This window comes from Mustela putorius, unplaced genomic scaffold (assembly GCF_011764305.1).
Source record: "Mustela putorius furo isolate JIRA1106 unplaced genomic scaffold, ASM1176430v1.1 tig00000174_pilon_pilon_pilon, whole genome shotgun sequence".
In the NCBI taxonomy this organism is placed as follows: Eukaryota; Metazoa; Chordata; class Mammalia; order Carnivora; family Mustelidae; genus Mustela; species Mustela putorius.
This window is the reverse complement of record NW_025421304.1, coordinates 26,337,052-26,361,337: the sequence shown is the minus strand read 5'-3', so window position 1 is coordinate 26,361,337 and position 24,286 is coordinate 26,337,052. Positions and strand designations below refer to the sequence as shown.

The 24,286-nt window shown below is 41.8% G+C and overlaps 2 protein-coding genes and 1 non-coding gene across 11 annotated transcripts in view; 1 reads left to right on the top strand and 2 right to left on the bottom strand.

The window, feature by feature from the left end:
• Positions 1 to 38: 38 nt before the first annotated feature.
• Positions 39 to 1,124, top strand: TPPP3 (tubulin polymerization promoting protein family member 3). Its single transcript, XM_004744388.3, has 3 exons — positions 39 to 226; positions 342 to 495; positions 597 to 1,124. Exons 1-3 carry the CDS (start codon positions 39 to 41, stop codon positions 783 to 785), a joined length of 531 nt encoding a protein of 176 aa, XP_004744445.1. The 3' UTR covers positions 786 to 1,124.
• A 2,544-nt stretch (positions 1,125 to 3,668) lies between these two features.
• Positions 3,669 to 24,286, bottom strand: part of LRRC36 (leucine rich repeat containing 36) — a 66,036-nt gene continuing 45,418 nt past the window's right edge. For 4 of the 9 annotated variants that reach the window (XM_013052210.2, XM_004744391.3, XM_013052218.2 and 1 more), the window contains 9 exons: positions 20,397 to 20,524; positions 18,410 to 18,455; positions 13,824 to 14,264; positions 12,947 to 13,236; positions 10,927 to 11,092; positions 9,819 to 9,964; positions 8,900 to 9,023; positions 8,085 to 8,199; positions 5,521 to 5,857 (listed from right to left, as the gene is read on the bottom strand). In XM_013052210.2, the coding sequence (XP_012907664.1) occupies positions 5,632 to 5,857; positions 8,085 to 8,199; positions 8,900 to 9,023; positions 9,819 to 9,964; positions 10,927 to 11,092; positions 12,947 to 13,236; positions 13,824 to 14,264; positions 18,410 to 18,455; positions 20,397 to 20,524 (1,682 nt within the window). In that variant the 3' untranslated portion in view covers positions 5,521 to 5,631. Of the gene's footprint in view, positions 3,843 to 5,299; positions 5,443 to 5,520; positions 5,858 to 8,084; positions 8,200 to 8,899; positions 9,024 to 9,818; positions 9,965 to 10,926; positions 11,093 to 12,946; positions 13,237 to 13,823; positions 14,265 to 18,409; positions 18,456 to 20,396; positions 20,525 to 24,286 lie in introns of those variants that run through there. The other 5 variants (XR_001178182.2, XM_013052212.2, XM_013052216.2 and 2 more) reach the window with 5 other exon arrangements.
• LOC123391077 lies at positions 19,097 to 19,202 on the bottom strand. Its single transcript, XR_006605704.1, has one exon. It is a non-coding gene; the product is annotated as a U6 spliceosomal RNA (small nuclear RNA).

Here is a 24,286-nt window from a genome sequence, read left to right as displayed (position 1 = left end):
GAGGTGGGTCATGTCTCCCCCACCCACCACAGGGTGGCATGGCAACGAGCACCGATGTGGCTGGGCTGGAGGAAAGCTTCCGCAAATTTGCCATCCATGGTGACCCCAAGGCCAGTGGGCAAGAGATGAATGGCAAGAACTGGGCCAAGCTGTGTAAGGACTGCAAGGTGGCTGACGGAAAGGCGGTGACAGGGACGGATGTCGACATCGTCTTCTCCAAAGTCAAGTGAGCCCCAGGCAGTCCTTGCTTCTGATGTTCCCAGAAGGTGGGGAACTGGGGGGCTGGAACCAGGGAAGACATGGGGAAGGGGGAAAACTAATGGTGCCCACATACCTGGCAGGGGAAAGTCTGCTCGGGTTATCAACTATGAGGAGTTCAAGAAGGCCCTAGAAGAGCTGGCAATGAAGCGATTCAAAGGGAAGAGTAAGGAGGAAGCCTTTGATGCTATCTGCCAGCTGGTGGCAGGCAAGGAGCCAGCCAATGTGGGAGTCACCGTAAGTATCTTGGCTGACGGGGATATGGGGAATCATGGCTGGGGGTGGAGGGCTGGGTTCCCTAACCAGGCATCCCTGGGGGAACAACTCTATCCAAACAGAAAGCAAAGACAGGAGGTGCTGTGGAACGGCTGACCGACACCAGCAAGTACACAGGCTCCCATAAGGAGCGCTTTGATGAGAGCGGCAAGGGCAAAGGCATTGCTGGGCGTCAAGACATCCTGGATGACAGCGGCTATGTGAGTGCCTACAAGAATGCGGGCACCTATGATGCCAAGGTCAAGAAGTGAGGCCTGGGAAGGCCCCCAGTGCGGCTGCCCCCAACAGATGCTCAGGCCTGGGCCTAAAGGGCATGTGGAGCAAGAGAGCCCTGTCCCCTCCCTGCTGGACCTACCACCCAGCGCTTTCTGCCCAGCCCCACTAGGACTCTCACCCGGACTGCTCTGCATCCCCTTCCTCTTTCCTCCCTGACTTCAGCTATCTGGGGAGAGTCTGTGCCTATTGCCTCACTGCCCCAACCTAGCCCCAGGCATGGCTAACCCCTGCGTGCTTGCCTCATATTTAAGCTGCTGCTCTGGCCAAGTGCCTAATTCTTACCCAGACCTCAATAAAGACACCTTTTGTATCAATATGGCCTGGTCAGGTTTATAATAATAGGGTTAATGACATTCACACCTTCATGACCTCTGTTGCCACTCACTTGCATGTCACACTCTGCCCAGAAAAAGACATACATCAGGCCCCTTCCATTAGCACAGAGCCAGACTGCCTGAGGATGCTCCTTAGGAAATTCTAAGGCATCTCACCTCTGTCTTTACCCAAATCTTAAGATCACAGCTTGCTGTCCTATTAGGGTTCAGTCTTGGTTTCTCCAGGAAAGAGGAATGAGACAGCAGAGTAGGCCTGGGCCAGGTATTAGGGAGGGCCCAGTGCCAGGCCTCAGGTGTATGTCTGCTGACAGGTCCCTACCTCAATGGGGCCACCAAGGTTAGTCATTTTGGGGTCTAACTTAGAAGGTCAGAGAATGCAAGACCAGTAGGAATGTTAGAAAGTAGATAGTCCAACTCCCTAATTTTAGAGCTGAGGCCCAGAGAGTGAGGGGGCTTCTGCAGAACAGAGCCCAGAACCATATCTCTTGCCCCAGGCCAGGCTTTTTCTATTAGCAAGCCCTAACACTGATTTCCAAAAATGGTGCTGGATGGCCAGTGATAAGAGCCTGGCACCCAACACCAGCCTTTGGCAGGTGAGCAGGATGTCCAACAGTGAAGGGGCTGCTTACTGATTCCCTCACATTTGTTCAACATCCCAGGTTGGGAGAGGAGAGGGGAAATCTCTGGTGCCTGAGATCAACCTGTTTTCTTCTCTGAGGCTCTGGGTATTAGGCCATAGCTATTTCCAAGCCCAAGGCTTTGGGGCCAACTCTCCTTCCTTCCCGCTGACAAGCAGACAAGATGGAACTTAGGGCCTGCCCAGGAGAGGGCAACTCCCAAGGATGCTAGAAAAGGCTTAACAGATACACACCCACAAATGCCTTTTTTTTTTTTTTCCTGACATGGATAAGGCAGCAAAGCTTATAGCTCTTTATTCCCTCATCCCATAGACTGTTCTGGGATGTTCCTTCCCCAGGTAGGCCTAGAGTCCCTGAGTCCAACTCTATTTGGAGTGGGGTTGGAGAAGAATAGTATGGGCAGGGACACTAGGGAAATGAGATGGGAATTTCAGTGGGGAGGTCAGCACCTGGCCACAGCAGAGCCTTGTCTAACAGCTGGCAGCTATGGGCTCCTCCTGACTCAGCTGACCTCATCACTGCCCAGAGAGGAGTTTCAGAGAGCTTTATCTCTCCCACCATCAGACAGTGAGAGGAATGATTTCTTCAGCCTTATGGAATTTGTTGAATTGCAAACTTAAGTGAGCAAAATAAGACTGAAACCCAAATCCTTCTGGCTTGCATTTACTAAAATAATTCCCACAGTGAAAAGAATTTAACTGTATTGTATTGGTCTAGGCTATAAAGCAGGTGAGTACCATCCAATGTATAGGGGAGCAGCAAGCTCAGCTCCTCCTCTGACTAGCAACATGGCTTAGAGGAGTCCAGAGAGAGAAAAGGCTGAGCCACAAAACTCTATCTTATAGGAGTAAATCACCTCTTCTTGAAAAGTAGTTATGGAACCTGAGAGAAATAAAGGCCCTCCTGGAGCCAGTAAACTCCTTAAGGACTGATGGATCTAGCAGAATCTGGTATGTGGCATCGACCACCCAAATAATGCCACTTCAGCCCTTCAGTTCTCACTGTTTCATCCTCCACAGTCTCCTCATGGGTACCCTGGCTAGCACAACCAGGTAGGCAAGGAAGAGAGGTTAGGTTCTGTGGGACAGAGCCATTAAAACTCTATGTATGGCTGGCAAGAAGACTACACTTGTCAGATTGGCCCTGCTCCTCCTTTTGGACGTAGAACTTGCCCGAGAATCCAGTTTCCATCCCAGCCCTGTTTCCCTTTTCCTCCCAACAGTCCCAGGCCTATGGTGAGAAATCCCTCTCCACTGACTTTCTACTTGCTTCAGGAACCTTCCCCACTCCATGTTGAGCCCACTTAGCCCCACAGGGCAACAACTCTTTGGCCCTCTCTTTGACACCCCCATCCCTGTCCCTGCCCTCTGGACCAAGGGAAATTAGGAAACACAGTTGACTCCCCCAGACATGGCCAGCAACCCTAGAGAGGTGCCTGGCCTGGGGCAGGACCAGTCACTTTCAGTGCCAACAGAAAATAGGGTAAAAGGTAATTGACTCAGTCTGCTCCTCCTTAGAGGGACCCTAAATGTGTTTTGGGTCTAGCATTATTAGATGTCTATAGGGTAAGGAAGGGAGAGCTGGGGTTGAGAAGTTCATTATTTTTCCCTCAATGGTCTACCCAGTAAGTTGGCCTGTGTACTGAGCCAGGACTTCGAAATACGACAACTCAGGGCTATAAGGCTACTGGCTGAGCCTACCCTACCTGGGCAAGGTTTATACTTTTTGGGGTCCTTTTAATGGGGCCAGGGCAGGCCTAGGAAAGTCAGGAAGGGGGCTGTTCTCACTACTTCCACAGAGTACAAGCTCACTTGAGTTCCTGCAGGGCCATGCTCCTCAAAGAAACTTATGGCTCCTTTGTACATGCTTCTTTTGAGAACCCATGTAAAATTCAGAGGTCTGTGGATTTTATTTATAACTTAGAGGTGTGCGATCTTGGTTGTGATCTTCATGTCTCATTATTTTGGCTATAGCTCTCCTTCCCTGCAGAGTACCTGGGTCAGGGGAGCAAATAAGTGTGTAATCTTTCCACCTGTCTGTCTCTCTCTCTGACACGACCCTGGAGATGAAGAGAAGCACAACACGGAGTTAGGTTGACAGTCCTTTGTCTTCTACATGCTCCCTGGCAACATTAGCTGCCTGGACTACCGTGAAGCAGAAACATACTTAGAGCCACTTTCATTATCTTTCCCATCAATTTTTAAATGCCCAACCAATCAGGATTTGGAAAAATTATGCCTCGGGGCTGAAATACAGGGTACTTGTGTAAAGTGAACCCAAAACTAACATCTGGAAGCTTCATCTCTGGTCTGGACCACACCAGTCTTCGCTCACATCTCTGCCTCCTCTTTGGTTTCCCTACTCCACATGGCCCTCAACCCACTCCTCTTACATAGAAAGCTTCTCAAACACAAATGCCACTCCTTTGTCTTCCCATCTAAAATCTTCAAGGTCCAGTGCGACCTAGTTCCTACTCATCTCAGCACCTCAGTTTCCTGAACGGACCATGTTCCTTCCCATTGCCTCTGTCCTTTGCCCTATGCCTTGCTTGGTGACTTCTTATTCATTCTTCAGGTCTCAGTTAAAAGATCCTTTCTTGGGGTGCCTGCGTGGCTCAGTGGGTTAAAGCCTCTGCCTTCAGCTCAGGACATGATCCCAGGGTCCTGGGATTGAGCTCCCATCAGGCTCTCTGCCCGGCAGGGAGCCTGCTTCCTCCTCTCTCTCTGCCTGCCTCTCTGCCTACTTATGATCTTTCTCTGTCAAATAAATAAATAAAATCTTAAAAAAAAAAAAAAAAGACCCTTTCTTTAGGGGTGCCTGGCTGGCTCAGTGGGAGGAGCATGTGACTATTGATCTTGGGGTCAAAAGTTTGAGCCCCACATTGGGCATAGAGATTCCTTAACATAACTACAATAAAATTTAAAAAAAGAAAAAGAAAAAGAATGATCATTTCTTTAGCAGACATTTCCTGACACCATATCTCCCAGGCTAGGACAGGTCCTATATATATATATATAGACATATATGTGTGTGTGTGTGTGTGTGTGTGTGTGTGTATTCTTTCTCCCAGGATCATGACCCATGCCATGACCCACATCTTTCCCGCCGTGCAATCCCTCTAGGGGCTTCAGACTTCTGTGCATTCTTGGCCTGGGAGACTCCGCATGCCCCTTCTATCTGTTACCACTATAATTCTGCAAACTTCCACTCATATGACAGGTCCTCACTGATGCCTTCTCCAACTCCCCAGAGTGGGAATTCCTTCCTCTGCCTCTCTCTCTCCCTCTCCCTCTCTGTTTCTCTCTCCAGGGCACCTTTGGGCTTGTATTTAGACCTGTTTGATACCAATACCAAATACCATCACATGAGTTTTGCTTTTCTCAACTAAACTGTTGGTTGCTCCTGAGCTGACTCCAGACAGTGTCATCTTTTCACTATCATAGGAGGAAACTCAAAACGTGTTTGATGGACCAATCAATATAGAATCTCCGAAATTTGTTCTAACACAAAACATACCTGGCCGTTGATGTTCTTTTTTAACCTTCGACTACATAGTTTCAAGTGACACTCAAAAAAATGTCTGATGTTTTTTTCCTTTCAACATTTTCAGCCAAATGTTTCTATGTGATATGATGCGTAGGATTAAGTGCCAACTATTTCTGTGGGCAGGGAGAAAGAATGACCCAATGGGAGGAGATTAAAAAAAAAATGAAATAAAAAAGACCAATACAATGTAATCAGAATAAGATTTTTTCTTAATCTTGTGGGTAAATACCACCATACTAGTGGCAATGACACCGAGAGCCCCCCTTGGGCTGAGGGGGAAGCTGCAGAGAAGGTGCTCAGCACTAGCTCCATAAACTAGGCTCTGGAACAGAGTCTGAGACACTCTGTATTAGATACTGACCCGTGTCATGTGCCACTGGTGAGGAGGAAGACAGCGTGCTTTTCCCAAAGGGTGACGATCTCCCCAAATGATGACTCTTCTCAGGAGGCAGGAGTGCTTTCCCAGAATAACCTTTTTGCTCTTTATTCAGCTGCTGCAGCAGATACTCATTAGTTACCACCAGGGATCTGAGGCACAGGCGAAAAAGACAGTCATGAAATCATAAAAGCAAAGCAGATGCTATTCAGACCTGAAATGTTTACTAAAGACAAATGTAAAATGAAGTAACATCTTTAAATAGAAAGAACTGACCGATTTATGAGTGGGTTATTTTAAAAGCAGGCTGACAGTTTCTTTCTTCATTACAGTTATGTTTGATTATGTTCCAGACTGACTGTAGCAATAACATAAGTTCACATTTTATATAGTGATTGTTCTCTTCTTTCCAAAGCACTTTCATGATGAGGTAAGTGGAAGTACTGGAAGACTGGCACCTGACCAGGCTTCCAATTTCTACCCCCAAATCTTAACTTCTACTTCATCTAATTGATCCTAATTAACTAATGGTGCTAGTCATGACTGTATTCTTGGACTCTGTATTACCATGTAATATTAAAAGCTATCAGATGCTAACAACAAAAAAAAGCATGTACAATATTGTTCATTGTAATACTATTTGTAACAGCAAAAATACTTTCCACCTAAATGTCCATCAATAGAAGACTAATCGGGGCACCTGGGTGGCTCAGTGGTTTAAGGCTCTGCCTTCAGCTCAGGTCATGGTCTCAGGGTCCTGGGATCGAGCCCCTCATCGGGCTCTCCGCTCGGTGGGGAGACTGCTTCCCCCTTTCTCTCTGTCTGCCTCTCTGCCTACCTGTGACCTCTCTCTCTCTCTCTCTCTGTCACATAAATAAATAATCTTTTTAAAAAATAGAAAAAAAAATAGAAGACTAATCACAGTTGGAGTCCTATGCAGTTATAAAAAGGAAGCAAAATTAACTCTATATACTGCTGTGAAGTGATTTCTAAGAAAAAACGTTAAAACAACATTATGCTTTTTATATTTGTCTGAATAAGATAACATTTTGTAGATTTGACTTTGGGACCATGTAAATAAATGTTTTACATAATTACAAAACAAGAGTAAATAAAAACAACTAAATTCCTTATGAATCAAAAGCAAAATGAAAAAAATTGAGGCTGTATATTGAATTGATGGTTTAACAACACACACAAGAATTATTTCAAGTTATTTTAAAATATAGCAATTTGAGGGGAGCCTGGGTGGCTTAGTGGGTTAAAGCCTCTGCCTTCCACTCAGGTCATTATCCCAGGGTTCTGGGATCGAGCATCGGGCTCTCTGCTCAGCAAGGAGGCTGCTTCCTCCTCTCTCTCTGCCTGCTTCTCTGCCTACTTGTGATCTCTGTCTGTCAAATAAATAAAATATTTTAAATATATATATATATATATATAGCAATTTGACTATATATCACTTAAAGAGATATACCCTAATGTTTTCAAAATGCGGTCCCCAAATCAGCAACAGCATCACCTGGAAGCCTGTTAGAAATGTAAATTCTTTGTACCCATCAGAACTGTTGAGTCAGAAACTCAGGCTGGGGACCCAGCAATCTATATTTCACTAAATTTTTCAGGTGATTCTGATACCCCGTTTGAGAAGGATGATTTTAGGCTGCTTCCTCTACTTTTGTGTTTGAAATAATTATAATGAATAGTTTTAAAAAAAAGCCATCTAGAATGGGTCTGGGTTTAATTCTCTGAATATGAAGCTATCCTAATTCGCAAGGTATTCATGAAGTAAAGTGTGAGGATGCTAGTATGGGGATGGGGTTCTTATGTTTAAACTTCAATGAAAGTCATTGCAAAGGTGTTTTGCAAATCAAAATGTCAAGAGCTTCTGTAAATGTACTAATAGTCTTGAAGCTTCTGATTTGTCTGGCTGGCATTCTGAGGGTACCATTTTTTTGAAGAGGCTGATGTTGTCGAGCTCCTCTGAAGAGAACAAATACATTGGACTTTCATCACTCTCCCTAAGTGCCTGATGTCTCTCCTGAGATCATTGGGAGGCAGGCATTTCCCAGAAGAGCCAGATGGCTGATTTTAGGGGCATGCAGTGACCAAGGAAAGCTAGCTGACTCAAACAAGGGTCCTGTTGAATCTAGCGAGAAACTACTTATTTTTAAGGTGCTGCAACCCACTGATGCCAGCAAAGATTTAGTCCCTCATGTGTCCTGGAACACAGAAGGTTTACACACAAATACACCTACATACATGAGGTTTACACACAGAATGGAGTTATTTTGAAAAGGATCTAGACATTAACAAATAAGACAAAACTGATAAAGGAAAGTAAATATCTGCCTCCAGAAGCTAGCTAGATAGGCCCTCTCCTACCTCTGACTTTCATGGAGAAGGGCCACTGTCTCCTCCAGCTTTTTCAGCTGGGCAAGCTCCTGGTTCAGGCAAGCCACCTGCATGTTCAGCTGTTGGTTTTTGCGCAGAAGATCGTCTACAAAGGGTACAATAGCCAGGCGTGAACAGGATTCCAAGCCACTATCTTTGAGCAGAGCTTAAGTAGTCGGGTGGCCATCTAAAGAATCGAGGGCCCCACTGCCTCCATCTCTGCACTCCATTCACCATTCCCTCAGAGACAGCAGATATGGGGCTTAGGAACAGAGATATCAGAATTAAAATTCAATCATTTAATACTGCACATTAGTTTATTTTTCAGAATTTCACTAGGGTTAATAACCCTGTCCCACCATGGTCATGAGGATTCAATCCTTGTTTAGCAAAGTCAACACATGTTAGGCCTCTCTATAGTCTCCATTTTAGTTTGCGAATGTAGGTCCTTCAGTGCTTACGGAATCTGTGAAAACATCTGGAACTGTGTTGGGCACATAGTAATAACTCAATGAGTATGCACAAACTGAATTTGTAGTCAAGGTACTCATACCTAGTTCCCCCAAAATGTTACCGTTGCCTGCAATAATGAAGCATGGGAACTCTGGTCCTAAGGAAGTCAGTCTCATAGAACAGTACTTCTTAAACTTTAATATGCTTACAAATCACCTGGGGGTTTTGTTAAAAAACAGATTCTAATTCAGTAGGTCCGAGGTGAAGCCTCAGTTGATGAAGCTTATTAAATGGGTCATCTATAAACAAACAGTTGTCTTGGGACACACCACATGTTGCTTTCCTGAACTCACCATAAGTGTGTGACTGGTGCCCACTCACAATCATGGTAGCAGCACCTTCCTCCAACTGCTTGATTTTTTCTGACAAAACGAGGTTTTCTTCTAGCACTCTGACCAGTTTTTGCTTCAAACTTTCCTTTAGATGAGAAAACACAATACAAATACATTAAGAATCTGAAAATCTGTGGAGGGCTTTTAGAAAACTGAAAAACATTTTCCTCTTTTAGTGATAAACTAAAGGGAGCTCAGCATCTCTCTGACTTTCTCATTAGAATTTTAATTTTGGTAAAAATAGCTCAAGTGCAGCAAACAAACAGCACAAGGAGATGCAGTATTTCCTGTGAGTTATTCACTATTCTTGCAGGACAAGTGCTTCTCTGACAGTGGCCAGCAATTCTGAATCACCTCTCTAAAGTTCTAGAAACTTAAGTTGGTGTGTGAAAATCCTCTTATGCTAAGAAAAGAGGGGAAAAGCCTACAGATATGGGTCCCTTCTTCCTTTCCCAAAGTCAGCAGCCTGATCCTCTAGGAATGGCTCCTGTTTCAGGGCTCTCTGTTCCATCAGAAGGGAGGAAAGACACAATCCCAGACACACTAGCCTTCCCTCATTGGAATTAAACCATAAACTTCCAAAATGCGAACCTAAGTATTTTCATTCTAAAGTCATTTTTTTTTTCCTGTTCTCCAAGTCTTTAGAATTCTTGGAATAGGGCGAAGATTAGGGAGTCATCCTTGCAGAACCTCCAAGTTGTTCCCATGCTGGCAAGTTTTGTGTTCCTGATTTGCCTTGACTGACTTCTCTCGATTTTGGTTCCCGAATACCTAGGTTCATAGTGATGATGATGTTTATGGCACAAAGCTGTCTAGTTTTGCTGCTCTGTCCTTTTCTGGTAAAGAAAGAGTAGGAAAGGAAGACAAGAGAGAAACATACCATGTCATTAGGGACCACATGCCCAGCTTCCTTCAGTTCCATCTCTCTCCTGTGGAAGGTTTTTGATGTATCTTCAGGATGTGAGTGACACCACTGCTGGGAAGGAGCAGGGACTACCAAAGTCAGAAGTAAATCTCGGGCAGGACCTGCCAAAAATTCAGGTTGGGCACACGGGCCAATCTTAAAAGCTAAAGCACAGTATTCCTAGTCAACAACTACCAGCTCGGTAGGACAAATATAATCTACTATTTCCTTTTTACAAGAATTTGCTAAGTATAAGAGGTGTTTCATAATGGATAAGAAATTCCATCCCATGCCTTCTATGGAGAAACAACAGTAGACCTTCATGAGTACACCCTCAATAGCCCTGTGCTATTATTCTCTAGTCACTGATGAGTGGCTCCTGAGGATAATTTCCTAAAAAATGAGAGCAGAGAGTCAATGTGGGAAGGAAAGTAACTATACTAAGATTTTTTCTCTTATGTGTCTCTTTAGAAATTAAAAAAAAAATTTAAGCCCAAGCAACTTTAAAGTTTCTCGTTCTTCCTAAACGTTTACCACCACCAAAATCTCCTTGAACTCTTTCCATTTAACAATAAACAAAGACGTGGGGGCAACATTTGCAGTACTATTTTTCCTCCAACTTCCTAAAAAAGAAGCCCTAAGAAGAGTCCAAGTCATTTATTCATTCATGTTTTTCAAATCATAACATTTTAACAGGCATTTTAGAATTCTGATGATCAAGCCCAATTTTTATTGTATTTATTATTGGCACTGTCCCAAGGATCATAAAATCCTTTCATAATCATTAACACCACAGTGCTCTGTTGTATGTATGTCATCACTCTACATATTACCCAAAAACTAGCAAAAAAAATGTCACAAAAGGTATAAAACAATTGGTACATGAGGGAAGAATATTGATAAACAGGGAAGACAACTATGAGAAAAAAGCAGATTTGTCAATTACTGTGCCACTGACAAATTTTGATGATCATGCAAACAATTTTTTCCTTGCGAGTTAAGGGGGCTGAATGGCTTTTATAGGAACACAGAGCAGAAGCAAGGTTCTGACCCTTCTTCAGGAGCTGAGAATGCATTCACTTACTGAGAAACTTCTTGTTAAGAAGGAGAGAGCCAGAGCCATTCCAGTGCTTATCCACAAGCTCCAAGAGCTGTCTGAGGACAGTGGCCACATGAGAGGTTCTGGCAGAGATCGGCGGACTGTGGTTTCCTGGCAAACCATGCAAACTGCCCAGGTCACTAGAGAGAGGCTCAAGAAAGAAAAAAAAAAAACACCACCAACCATTTGTCATTCTTACACAATATGGGAAGTAAGATTCTGGACATTTAAGGTGTTAACATTAACAAAAAAAAAGGTGGTTTGATCTCTCAGTTTGGATTTAAAAAGAATGTTATTTATGTCCAAGCAAATATAGTAGTATATCCAAGGATAATTTCAAAGATAACAGTACACTCTATCATAATCAGTAGAGATTTTTAGAAGAAAACATTAAGTTTTGACACCTAGAACTATGGCTCAGTATATTAAGTTATGTAGTATAAAAAGATTAAACTTGCAGAACATTTTAAAAACATTTTACAGGGGTGCCTGGGTGGCTCAGTGGGTTAAGCCTCTGCCTTCAGCTCAGGTCATGATCCTAGGGTCCTGGGATCAAGCCCCACATCAGGCTCTCTGCTCGGCAGGGATCCTGCTTCCTCCTCTCTCTCTACCTGCCTTCTCTTCTGCCTACTTGTGATCTCTCTCTGTCAAATAAATAAATAAAATCTTAAAAAAAATTTTACAGATCACAAAATGGGGAGCATTTAAAAAAAAATTTTAGTTTACTTAAGTAAACTCTATATCCAATATGATGTTCAAACTCATGACCCTGATATCAGTAGTCACATGCTCTACTGACTGAGCCAACGAGACCTGCCAAAAATGCGGGTTATTGTATTTTAAGACACTGATTTATTTTAGAAAGAGAGAGCATGAGGGGAAGGGTAGAAGGAGAGAGAATCTCAAACATACATGCTCAGCATGCATCCTGATATAAGGCTCAATCCCAATGACACCGAGATCATGACCTGAGATGAAATCAAGTCAGATGCTTAACCAACATTGCCACCTAGGCACCCCTGGGGAGTATTTTAAAAATTGTAACTCATAAGTTTATATTTAGTATGTTAACATATAGTAAACATAAATGTTCTATAACATTTGAAAGATTTTATTGATTTTAGAGAGAGAGAGAGAAAGAGAGAGAACATGGCCACAGGGGAAAGGAAGAGGAAGAGGAAAAAGCAAACTCCCCACTGAGCAGGGAGCTAGACACAGGGATTCCAGGACCCTCGGATCATAACCTGAGCCAAAGGCAGATGGTTAACTGAGCCACCCAGATGCCCCTGTAATATTTTAAATGTTATATGTTAAATGTTAGTGTTGGACCTACTACTAAAGACACTTTTTATTCAGTAAGAATCTTATATAGAAATATGTATAGGTAGATCTGCCCAGTAAATGAATAAAAAAAACTGTGAATAATTTTAAAATTTAAGATTTTGGGGTGCCTGGGTGGCTCAGAGGGTTAAAGCCTCTGCCTTCGGTTCAGGTCATGATCCTAGCCCCACATTGGGCTCTCTGCTCGGCAGGGAGCTTGCTTCCTCCTCTTTCTGCCTGCCTTTCTGCCTACTTGTGATCTCTGTCAAGTAAATAAATAAAATCTTTTTTAAAAAGTTAAGAAAAATTTAAGATTTTAAGATTATAAACATTAGAGCTACAGAGTTCATTCTTCAGCCAACTCAGAGCCCCTGGCAACTTCTGTATTCCCTGCTGTGGTAAACTCTGTCTGCCACTTCTTATCATCAGAGTATGTTCCCACAAAATTTATACTCTGGAAGTAGATTGGCGAATGTTCTCACTGTAACAGAAATGAGAAAATGCAGCAGAAGGGGAATGCTTTTCCCAAGGACAATAGAGCACAGGCTTTGGCCTGGTAGTATTAACCACTGGCCTCTGAAAATCCCTTTGAATTTGTAGTACCCTTGGTCAGAATCACTACTACCCTCAACAGGTCTTGGATGTGATGTGTTTGATGAACAAGCACAAACAAACCAATACTTGCCTCGCTTCCCGTAGCATCTCTGAAACCAGTCTTTGGATTCAGGGTGGCAAGAATATTGTCCTTCCGCTTGAATCCTCTCCTCGATGGGCTTAATGACCTCTTGGTCAGATTCTCTCTGTGTTCAGAGGTCCCAGTAGGCAACAGCAGTGTCCGTAGAGAGTCTCCCAGGGCGGAATTGTTTGGGAAAGATCCATGTGCTGGTGTTACATCACTGAGACTGGTAGATAATTGTTGCTCTACATTAACAAGCAGAGCAGGGTCACTGTTGAAATGTGTTGTGGCATACAGATCTGTGAAGGAAACAGGCTGGGAGATGACCCTGCCTTTCAGCTCCTTCATGTCTTACTTTCAACCCTACCCCACCAGAAGTCCAATGGTCATAATAACCTCTCCCTACTATACTATACACCTTCAACTCTATGGATCCTTTTTCTCCCCGCCTCCACCTGAAAATACCCAACTCTGGCTAAATCCAACTGTCCACATACTACAAGCCTACATGAGAGCAGTAGGCAAGGGGTGGAGAATAACATGCATCTCTTCTGTCTTCACTACTGTGAAGTAGTATGTGAAGTGTATTTCTCCGACTGTGGCCAGAGAAGGCTAGACGTTACTAGAAATATGTCCTGGCATGATATTTAGCTATAAGAGTACATAGCTATGAAGCTTACATTTCTGCATATTTTCTTTAATGATATATCTATATGTTAAACTCATATCCTGCAGATTTCTGGAAGTTTCATTGGCTACTGATACCCCAAAATCAAATTTTAAAAATGCTAATGCAATTTAAGAAATGTTAACTCCCCAAGATCTTCAGTTATACCTCTATCTCATGACTAGGAAAAAGGCCTATAAACTCACAGGAAGCTATTACCTGAACTAAGCTTCAAAAGCCTTCCGGTGCTAGAGTCAGGGTTTGACAGAGAAGTCAGTAAGTCTCCACAGGAATGGGATGTGGTGGCCTTCATGTCATTTGAAGGCCTTATGCTATATTCACGGTAGTTCTTGATTCTCTGAGGCCTTTTTCCAAGACTTCCATGCAGGGACAGATTGTGAGAATAATGACAATCATAATTTTCTAGACCAGCATCTGAAGGTAACTGATAGGGATGGATCTGGCTAGAATCACCCACATCCAGACGTTTACCCACTGAGACATCATGGGTAAGCTGGTGATTATCAGGTTTTAGTATCAAATCCTTTTCTGGAGAAGAACCTGAAGACTTATTGTCCAAAAAAGATAGTCGGTACCCTTCTCTAGCCATCTTCTCTGGGGATCGGACCGTAGACTGACGAGGAGAGTAGCGTCTAAATTCTAACCACCGCCAAGGAGAAAAGAAAAGACAAAATACAATGAGAATTCTTCTTGGCTCAGTTAGGGTACCTCTGTTCACTAGGGTACCTGTGTTCACTAGACATACCTCGGTATACCAGAAAAAGTTCTTAGGAAGCAATGGTTTATAATTTTGATAAATAGTAGCATAAAATGATAAAAGGACTTTTACATGGAACAACAACAAAATGTGTTGGATGCTGTGTGAACAATAAAGAATCTTTAGCATTCTGGAGATAAATTTCATGTCAACCTAATCCCCTAGGAATTTCCTCCTAAAACTATAGTATCAGAGTTTTCTAGATGCTGTTTTAATGCAGAAATTTTGGTGTACCCCATATGACAATAGTTGTGATCTTCTGTCTTCAGTCTATACACAATAATTGGTAGGTATATGATTTCACAGACTCCTCACAATAAAGCTAAGCCCAATCCCACTCTGAAACTCCAGCCAGAGGTCCTATATTCATACACTGGGAACCAGTATCCTAAGACAATTAAAAGGCAGGGAATCAAAAACCTATGAAAATCCCTAACCAGCTATAAAGCGTTTCTTTCAGACAGCTGTATGTCATTGATAAAGAGTGTCAGAGTAGGGCAAGTAGAAGTCTTTGTGCTCTTTGGAGTTTCCAGAGTTTCATGTGCTTAAAGGGCTTCCTTAGGAAGCATACCTGAGTTAGTCACATTAACTTAAAAGAAAAATTTTATATTTTTTTATATTTATAGCACCTATAGAATATCAATGTTTTACCCAGGGCCAGCCTACACAGTGAGGGAAAGGAACAGTATTTTTATGCAACAAAAAGAATCTAACAACAAGTGATATGATTAGATAATTCAGACTGTGCCTCTTATTGAAGACATTAAAAAAGTGGGATGACACATGTTCTTTAAAGCATCAAAGAGCTTATTAGCTGGTAAGGATTTTCTAGACCAAAATCTAGGAAACAGCAAGAACACACATAGGTAAGTCTAGCACTGAAAGTCACATTTACCCTCAGAAGTTTTAAGATAACAGGGACAGAAGTTCAACATCTACCCAAAGTAAGGAGTATGACAAACCATCCTTACCTCCCATTCCACCCTCACCTACACATTAAGATGGAACCCCAAGTAGAATGCAACCTTCAGAGTAAAAGTAAACTGGAAATAGGTCAGCCCTTGTACTGACTGACAATCCAGGTTTGTATCAACTGAGTGGGCCCAGGGAACCTTGAGCTTTGAGCCTGGATTTAAGTGATCCCAGGATGATAGTGCTGGTAGAAGCAAATGAAAATCTGATCCGGAAAGGATACCTTTATGTAAGACTTTAAATAGTTTTTCAAATACATAGCAAATAGCCAAAGCAAAGAAACAAAAAGGGAAACAAGACAACATAAGCATGAGTAGAAAAAAAAGACAATAAACTTCAGGTATCAGAATTTATAGATATAGCCTATGCAACAGCTATGTTTACTATGCATAAGGAAATACAAAACAGGGGCGCCTGGGTGGCTCAGTCGTTAGGTGTCCGCCTTCAGCTCAGGTCATGATCCCCAGGATCCTGGGATTGAGCCCCACATCAGGTTCCCTGCTCTGCAGGGGAGCCTGCCTCTCCCTCTCCCACTCCCCTGGCTTGTGTTCCTGCTCTTATTGTCTCTCTCTCTCTGTCAAATAAATAAATAAAATCTTAAGAAAAAAAAAAAACAAGTAGGAAATTTTCTCTTTCTAAAAACTGAGCCAGCAGACTTGAAAAAGAACAAAATAAAACTTAGAGACCTGTGGGGCACCTGGGTGGCTTAATTGGTTAAACATCTGCCTTCAGCTCAGGTCATGATCCTGGTGTCCTGGGATCAACTCCTGCACTGGGCTCTCTGCTCAGCAGAGAGCCTGCTTCTCCCCACCCCCTGCTCATGCTCTCTCTCTCTGTCTTCATTATTTCTCTCTCTCCTTCAAATAAATAAATAAAATCTTTTAAAAAAAAAAACCTTACAGAACTGAGAAATAAAATTAATGAAATTAAGAACTCAGCAGACAAGATTAACAGCAGATTGGGTGCCTGGGTGGCTCAGTGGGTTAAGCCTCTGCCTTTGGCTCAGGTCATGATCTCAGGGTCCTGGGATCGAGTCCTGCATTGGGCTCTCTTCTGGACAGGGAACCTACTTCCTCTTCTCTCTCTCTCTCTCTGCCTGCCTCTCTACTTATTATCTCTCTCTGTCAAATAAGTAAATACAATTAAAAAAAAAGATTCTTAATAACAGATTAGACACAGCTGAAGAAAATGTTAGTAAGGGGCACCTGGGTGGCTCAGTGGGTTAAACCCTCTGCCTTTGGCTCAGGTCATGATCCCAGGGTTCTGGGATCCAGCCCGAATCGGGCTCTCTGCTAGCAGGGAGCCTGCTACCTCTTCTCTCTGCCTACTTGTGATCTCTGACTGTCAAATAAATAAATAAAATCTTTTAAAAAAAAAAAAGAAAAGGGACGCCTGGGTGGCTCAGTTGGTTGGACGACTGCCTTCAGCTCAGGTCATGTTCCCGGAGTCCCGGGATCGAGTCCCACATCGGGCTCCCAGCTCCATGGGGAGTCTGCTTCACTCTCTGACCTTCTCCTCGCTCATGCTCTCTCTCACTGTCTCTCTCTCAAATAAATAAATAAAAATCTTAAAAAAAAAAAAAATTAAAAAAAAATAAAAAAATAAAAAAAAAAGAAAAGAAAAAGAAAATGAAAGATGGGTCAGAAGGAATTATCCAGGATGCAGATCAGAACCCCCCACAAAATGAAAAATACAAAAGAATAAAAGAAAAAGAGGACAAAATAAAAATCTCTACTACATATTTATTTAATCAAGAGTCCCAGAAGGATAGAGGGAAAGAATGAGACACAAACAATATTTGAAGCACTTTCCAGAATTAATAAGACACAATTAACAGATTCAAGTGTAATAAATATTGAACAAGATAAATAAAAAGAAAACCACTTGTCATACCAAAATTGAAGAAAACCAAAGACAATTGGAAAACCTTAAATGGAGCCAGAAAAAAAAAAGACAGATTATCCCTGCAGGACTGAAAGACCTCCAGCTGACTATTCAAAAGTAAAAACCAAAACAATACAGTGGAATACCTTCAATATTCTGGAAGAAATAACTACCAATCTAGAAATTTATACCTGGCCAAAATACTCTTTAAGAGTGATGGTGGATAGGGCGCCTGGGTGGCTCAGTCATTAAGCGTCTGCCTTTGGCTCAAGTCATGATCCCAGAATACTGGGATTGAGCCCTATATTAGGCTTCCTGCTCAGCGGGGAGCCTGCTTCTCCCTCTCCCACTCCCCTTGCTTGTGATCTCTCTATCTAATAATAGATAATAATCTAATAATCTCTCTATCTAATAAATGAGTAAAATCTTAAAAAAAATAATGGTGGAATATAGGCATTTTCACACAAAAACTGAAGGTGTTCAACAGAATAAACCCACACTAAAGGAAATTCTAAAAGACATTCTATAAGTTGGAGAAAATAGATCTCAGAAGGGAAATCTAGGATGAAAAAAAGAAATGAAGAACAAAGTGGTAAATACAAAGATTAAATTTAGATGAACATTTACTGTATAACAATTTCATGTGGCTTTAAAAATATAGTGAGAATTAAAATCTGTAATAGTAATATTTAAATCAGGAAAGACTAAAAGGAGTAAAGTATTTTAAGGTCTTTAAATTATCCAAGAGAAGAGTTAAGGTATTGATTAATTTTTTTAATTATATAAGTTAAGGGCATATATTGTAGTTTGGGGAATAATAATAAAGGTATAGAAATAGTATATAACTTATAAATAAACCAATAGAGAGAACAAATGGATGAATAAAGACATAAACCCAAAAGAGGGCAAGAAAGGTAAGAAAAAAGAAAAAAGGAACAGTCAGTCAGTACAGAAGTCAAAAAGAAAGTCAGAATATCCACTAGTCAAAAAGAAAGTCAGAATATCCACTCTTCAACCAGAAAGGCCTCACAGGTCACTAAGCATCCAGGGGAGCCCCAACAAAAGCAGAAAGAGTTAGTTGTATAGGGCCCTAGGGCTGAGATATCTCCATCTTCTCATCTAGGTTTCTCTGATTAGTTGGACAAAAATACTTCCTGAACAAAATATTTACCATCTTCCTGGTGACTGTCGCTTGGGATCTCCCTTCTTGCCACTTCCTGCAACAAAAAAAAAGTTTGAATGTTTAGGAAAACAGAGCTGATGGGCATCCAGACATGACCTTACAAGACATTTCCTTTAAAACAAATACTAAGGGGTGCCTGGGTGGCTCAGTTGTTAAGCGTCTGACTTCGGCTTAGGTCCTCAGGATCTCAGGGTCCTGGGATCTAGCCCGGCTTTGGGCTTCTTATTCAGTGGGGTGCCTATTTCTCCCTCCCCCACTCCCCGTGCTAGTGTTCCCTCTCTTTCTGTGTCTGTCAAACAAACAAATAAAATTTTTAAGAAAAAATAAATACTAAGATTTTTTAAAATAGTAATTGAGATAGTTTCTAAGTTACCTAAAGAGAATCTCCAAAAACAAAGGAATCAACTAAATACTAATCTGTCTTTTTTTTTTAATATGTCTTTTTATAAGATGAAAGTATGGTAAACTCAAACTGAAAAAAAAAATCTTACTAACCTTTTACTAGTACAGTGTTAACTATCTAAATGTGGATTAATCAGAGCTTCTTTTCTTTCTCCTTCTGGCTATTTTCAGCAATTTCATTGCTTGTAATTTATCACAGAAAATGCAGACAAAAGGAGAAGTAGAATATAAAGTAGTCAATTCTGCTTCCTGCATAATACTTATACACGAGTCTTTTTTTTTTAACGCTTCACGAATTTGTGTGTCATCCTTGTGCAGGGACCATGCTAATCTTCTCTGTATCGTTCAGTTTTAGTATATGTGCTGCCAAAGTGAGCACACATGAGTCTTATATAATGGTTGTATAACCCTCCCAACAATTTTTTTCACTAAAAACTCACACTTTTTTTTTTGTTGTTGTTTAGATTTTTATTTATTTATTTGTCAGACATAGAGAAAGAGAGAATACCATCAGAGGAGCAGCCGGCAGAGGGAGCAGTAGGCTCCCCGGTAAGCAAGGAGCCTGATGAATGACTTGATCCCAGGGCCCTAGGATCATGATATGAACCAAAGGCAGATGCTTAACTGACTGAGCCACCCAGGTGTCCCTAAAAATTTATTCTTTTAAAAAAAAAGATTTTATTTATTTATTTGACAGAGATCACAAGCAGGCAGAGAGGCAGGCAGAGGGGGAGAAAGAGAGAGAGAGAGAGAAGGAAGCAGACTCCCCACTGAGCAGAGCCTGATATGAGGCCCGATCCCAGGACCTCAGCTGAGATCATGACCTGAGCTGAAGGCAGAGGCTTAAACCACTGAGCCACCCAGGTGCCCCTAAAAATTTATTCTTAATTCTTGCCTCATCTTGCACAATCTCTACCTCCCCACTGCCCACAACTTCTATGCCATCTTTACCCCTTAACTTTTCTTCTTTTATGTTCCAATGAAGAGGCAGCTTTGGGAAAGCCACGCTTGAGATGCTGAGATTGAGTAATTAAAAAATCAGAGGTAAGGGCACCTGGGTGGCTCAGTAGGCTGAGCCTCTGGCTCTTGGCTTCAGCTTAGGTCATGAACTCAGGGTCCTGTGGGGAGTCTGTTTCTTCTCTCTCTCTCTCCCGCAGCTCATGCTCTCTTTCTCTCTCTCTCAAATAAATAAATAAATCTTTTTTAAAAAGTCAGAGGTGGAAAATGTAAGGAGTGAAGTAACAGGAGATGGAGACATTGGGTAGAGAGGAGAAATTTTAAAACCAGCCAAAACTTCTAAGTGTTGTATTCCTGTTTGAGAGCCAAAATACCTGGCATAAAAAGTACTAAAACTTGTATGTATAAATATACCACTTTTAATAATGGGATAGTAGGGGAGAGGGGAAAGGTAGGTTGAAATTAATGGAGAAGGTCCTCTGCATCCTGTTTGCCCTTCTTTCTTTGATAAATCAAACAAGTCCACCTAGACCTTCATAAATAATTGAAAGTCCAATGAACTGTTAGTATTAATCACTGACTAGTCAACAGATCAACAGGAAAATGAATACATTACCTGTGTTCCCAGCGGGAAAGTGTCTAATTTCTGATCTGGTATACCACTGCCCGGGGCTGCAGAAGTACTCATTAGGGAATCCTTTATTTCCCGATTTGGGAAGGGAATAAAAAGTCCTTTGTTTGAGTCTGTGTTAAAAGAAAAGGAATACAATGAAGCACTGACCAGACTTCAAAGACAACATGTCTTATGGAAAGATACTAGAAAGGAAGTCACAAATTGAGAGCTAATTCTGGTGCCACCAGTTAGAAACCATGTGAATTTGGGCGAATAACTTAACCTCTGTAATTTTCTCCATTGTAAAAGAGTGATGATCAAATCTAAACTATCTATCTCTTGGGGTTGAGGTAAGGTTGAAACAAGGTAATCAGGGGTTCCTGGCTGGCTCAGTCTATGGAGCATGCAACTCTTGATCTCCTGATTGTGAGTTCAAGCCCCACACTGGGTACAGAGATTATTTAAAAATAAAATCTTAAAAACAAACAGAATTATCTCCTAGTCCTGGCCACTGTAGAAACTGTTATCAGAAAGAGCCAGTTAAGGGTGCCTGGGTGGCTCAGTGGGTTAAGCCACTGCCTTCGGCTCAGGTCATGATCTCAGGGTCCTGGGATCGAGTCCCACATCGGGCTCTCTGCTCAGCGGAGAGCCTGCTTCTCTCTCTCTCTCTGCCTGCCTCTCTGTCTACTTGTGATCTCTCTCTGTAAAATAAATAAATAAAATCTTTAAAAAAAAAAAAAAAAGAAAAGAAAGAGCCAGTTAAGATTTTTATTAGATTGGAACGCTTGTAGAGAAGTTTTTGCACATTTTTTTTAAGATTTATTTATTTGAGAGAGAAAGTGTGTGCACATGAGAGCAGGGGGAGGGACTGAGAGAGACGGAGAGAGAATCTCAAGCCCACTCTGTGCTGAGCATGAAGCCCAACATGGGGCCCCACCCCCATGTTCTGAGCCAAATCCAAGAGTCAGTCTCTCAGCTGAGTCACCCAGGCGCCCCTGCACATCCTTGATCAGTACTTACAATTCTGGGATCTGGAGTCTTCTGGGGGAATTTGGATGAAAATAAGTTTCTTGTTTAGGGAGGTTTGTTTCCCTAGCAGGATTGTGTAAGAATTAAGATAGTTTTAAAAACTTGGGCCTTAGTCAAACAATGTGCTCTTCTGCTAGTTCTCATCTGTAGGCTCTGGCAACAGAAAGCTGTTGTAAGCCAGGGCAGCTGAGACTACACAGCGAATAAAGCCAGCTTTTTGAAAATCCAGCCCTTCAGTCCATTTGGGGCTCTAAAATGCTTCCTACTTGTGAGTTGCCTCCAGGGACTGAAATTTCCTATTACTCCAATGTAAAAATGCACTTAGATGATTCTATTTGACAGAACTACTTTTAAGCTCTCAAAGTTTATGTTCTCTGGCTCCTATTGCACTAGTAACATAGTAAAAACAAAACAAACAAAGTAAATCAGAAATTACTGGTCTTATCCTGATTCTTTGTAAAAAAAAAAAAAATGAGGATGGTAAGAACACTGCAATTTTGGGTTCAGGCCTCCTTTTACCTTCATCCTACAGAACAATACTTATACTTCCCAGGTGTCCAAGACCCTGCTCCATCCTGTTTTTTTTCTACTGTATTTATATTCTTCTCCAGATTCACAGGTTCTTTTTCTTTCAAATTCCCCAATATCCAAATTTTTTGCTAAGTGCTCCCATATATTCTCTTTATTACCTAAATTTGGATGTTCCAAAATTCTTTTTTCTTTAAAGATTTTATTTATTTATTTGAGAGAAAGAGTGACAGAGATAGCAACAGAGAGCAAAAGCCAGGAGGAGAGGGAGAAGAAGGCTTCCTGCTGAACAGGGATCCCAATGCAGGGCTTGATTCCAGGACCTGAGATCACAACTTGATCTGAAGGAAGACTCTTAACTGACTGAGCCACCCAGGCGCCCTGAATGACCCAAAATCTCCATCTCAACTCTCCTCTCTTTTCATCTCCAGACCTAAGTTTTTTTTTAACTGCCTCTAAGGAGTGCCCCTGTCCTAGATAAATAAAAAATATTTTCTAAACCAAACTCATTATCTTCATTTCCAGGCCTGCTGCTACTGATGTGCCCCACCCATTTCAAAATCACATCTCAGGGGGAACCTGGGTGGCTCAGTGGGTTAAGCCACTGCCTTCAGCTCAGGTCATAAGGTCATAATCTCAGGGTCCTGGAATTGAGCCTCGCATTGGGCTTTCTGTTCAGCAAGAAGCCTGCTTCCCCTCTCTCTCTGCCTGCCTCTCTGCCTACTTGTGATCTCTCTCTATGTTAAATAAATAAATAAAGTATTAAAAAAAACCCACATCTCAGTAATGGCATTATTACTACTCAATCAATCCCTCAAGATAGAAATTAATTCTTTGATTCTCATTCACCTCAAATTTCAATCAGTTACCAATGGCTATAGAATAACTTTTGTGTGGGTGCCTGGGTGGCTCAGTGGGTTAAGCCGCTGCCTTCGGCTCTGGTCATGATCCCAGAGTCCTGGGATCGAGTCCCGCATCGGGCTCTCTGCTCAGCAGGGAGCTTGCTTCCCTCTCTCTCTCTCTCTCTGCCTGCCTCTCTGTCTACTTGTGATCTCTGTCTGTCAAATAAACAAACAAACAAAAAATAAGAATAACTTTTGCGGGGGAATAAGGAATCTTTAACTTACCTTATAATTATAATTATAATAAGTATATAATATTTAATTAATTATAATTATATAGTAATTATAGTAATTACCTTACAATTAACCTTTCACAGTGTACAACTTAGTGATTTTCAGTATATTCACAAAATTATCAACCATCACCATGATCTAATTTCATTATCCAAAAGAAACTCAATTAGCTGTCACTTTCTTTTTTTTTTTTTTTTAAGATTTTATTTATTTATTTGACAGAGAGATCACAAGTAGGCAGAGAGGCAGGCAGAGAGAGAGAGAGGAGGAAGCAGGCTCCCTGCTGAGCAGAGAGTCCGATGCGGGACTTGATCCCAGGACGTGAGATCATGACCTGAGCCGAAGGCAGTGGCTTAACCCACTGAGCCACCCAGGTGCCCCAGCTGTCACTTTCAATTCTCTTTCCTGCCAGCACCTGACAACCATCAATATACTTTCTGTCTCTATGGAATTTCCTATTCTGGACATGGCATATAAATGGAATAATATGATATTTGACTCTTTGTGTCTGGCTCCCATCACTAAGCATGATGTTTTCAAGATATACATTATAGATGTATTCTTTTTTATGGATACACCATATTTTCTTTATCTATTCATCAGCTGATAGACTTTTGGGCTATTATAGATAATGCTGCTTTCATTCCTGTACAGTGGTGATTGTGATGAATTTTTCTTTGCTATTCTATTATTATTTTTTTGTCAGAGAGAGAGCACACAGGTAGGCAGAGTAGCAGGTGAAGGCAGAGGGAGAAGCAGGCTACCCGCTGAACAGGGAGCCCAACGTGGGACTCCATCCCAGGACACCGGGATCAAGACCCGAGCCGAAGGCAGCCGCCCAACTGAATGAGCCACTCAGGCGTCCCACTATTTTATTTTTTTAAAGATTTTAGTTTAAGTAATCTCTACACCCAACATGGGGCTTAACTCAAAACCTTGAGACAAAGAGTCGCATGTTCTACCAACTGAGCCAGCCAGGTGCCTACCCCTCTTTGCTGTTTTAAAATAAGATACCTAATTAGACAAATATATTTAAGGTGCAATTCTGCCAAAAGGTAAAAGGAATTGGCTAAAAGAGTGAACAGGACTCCTTTCAACTCACAGAGTATATATGTGTTATTTTCATGTAAATTATCTTTAGTAAGGCATTCATTGTTCTCCAATAATCTGACCTTCTATCCAAGTCACATGGTCACTCAA

Excerpts from the sequence above, each read along its gene's own strand:
- TPPP3 (XM_004744388.3), top strand. The coding sequence starts at position 39 with ATGGCAACGAGCACCGATGTGGCTGGGCTGGAGGAAAGCTTCCGCAAA. Across the intron at positions 227-341 it reads ATCGTCTTCTCCAAAGTCAA|GGGAAAGTCTGCTCGGGTTA; the intron begins GTGAGCCCCAGG and ends CATACCTGGCAG. Across the intron at positions 496-596 it reads CAGCCAATGTGGGAGTCACC|AAAGCAAAGACAGGAGGTGC; the intron begins GTAAGTATCTTG and ends CTATCCAAACAG.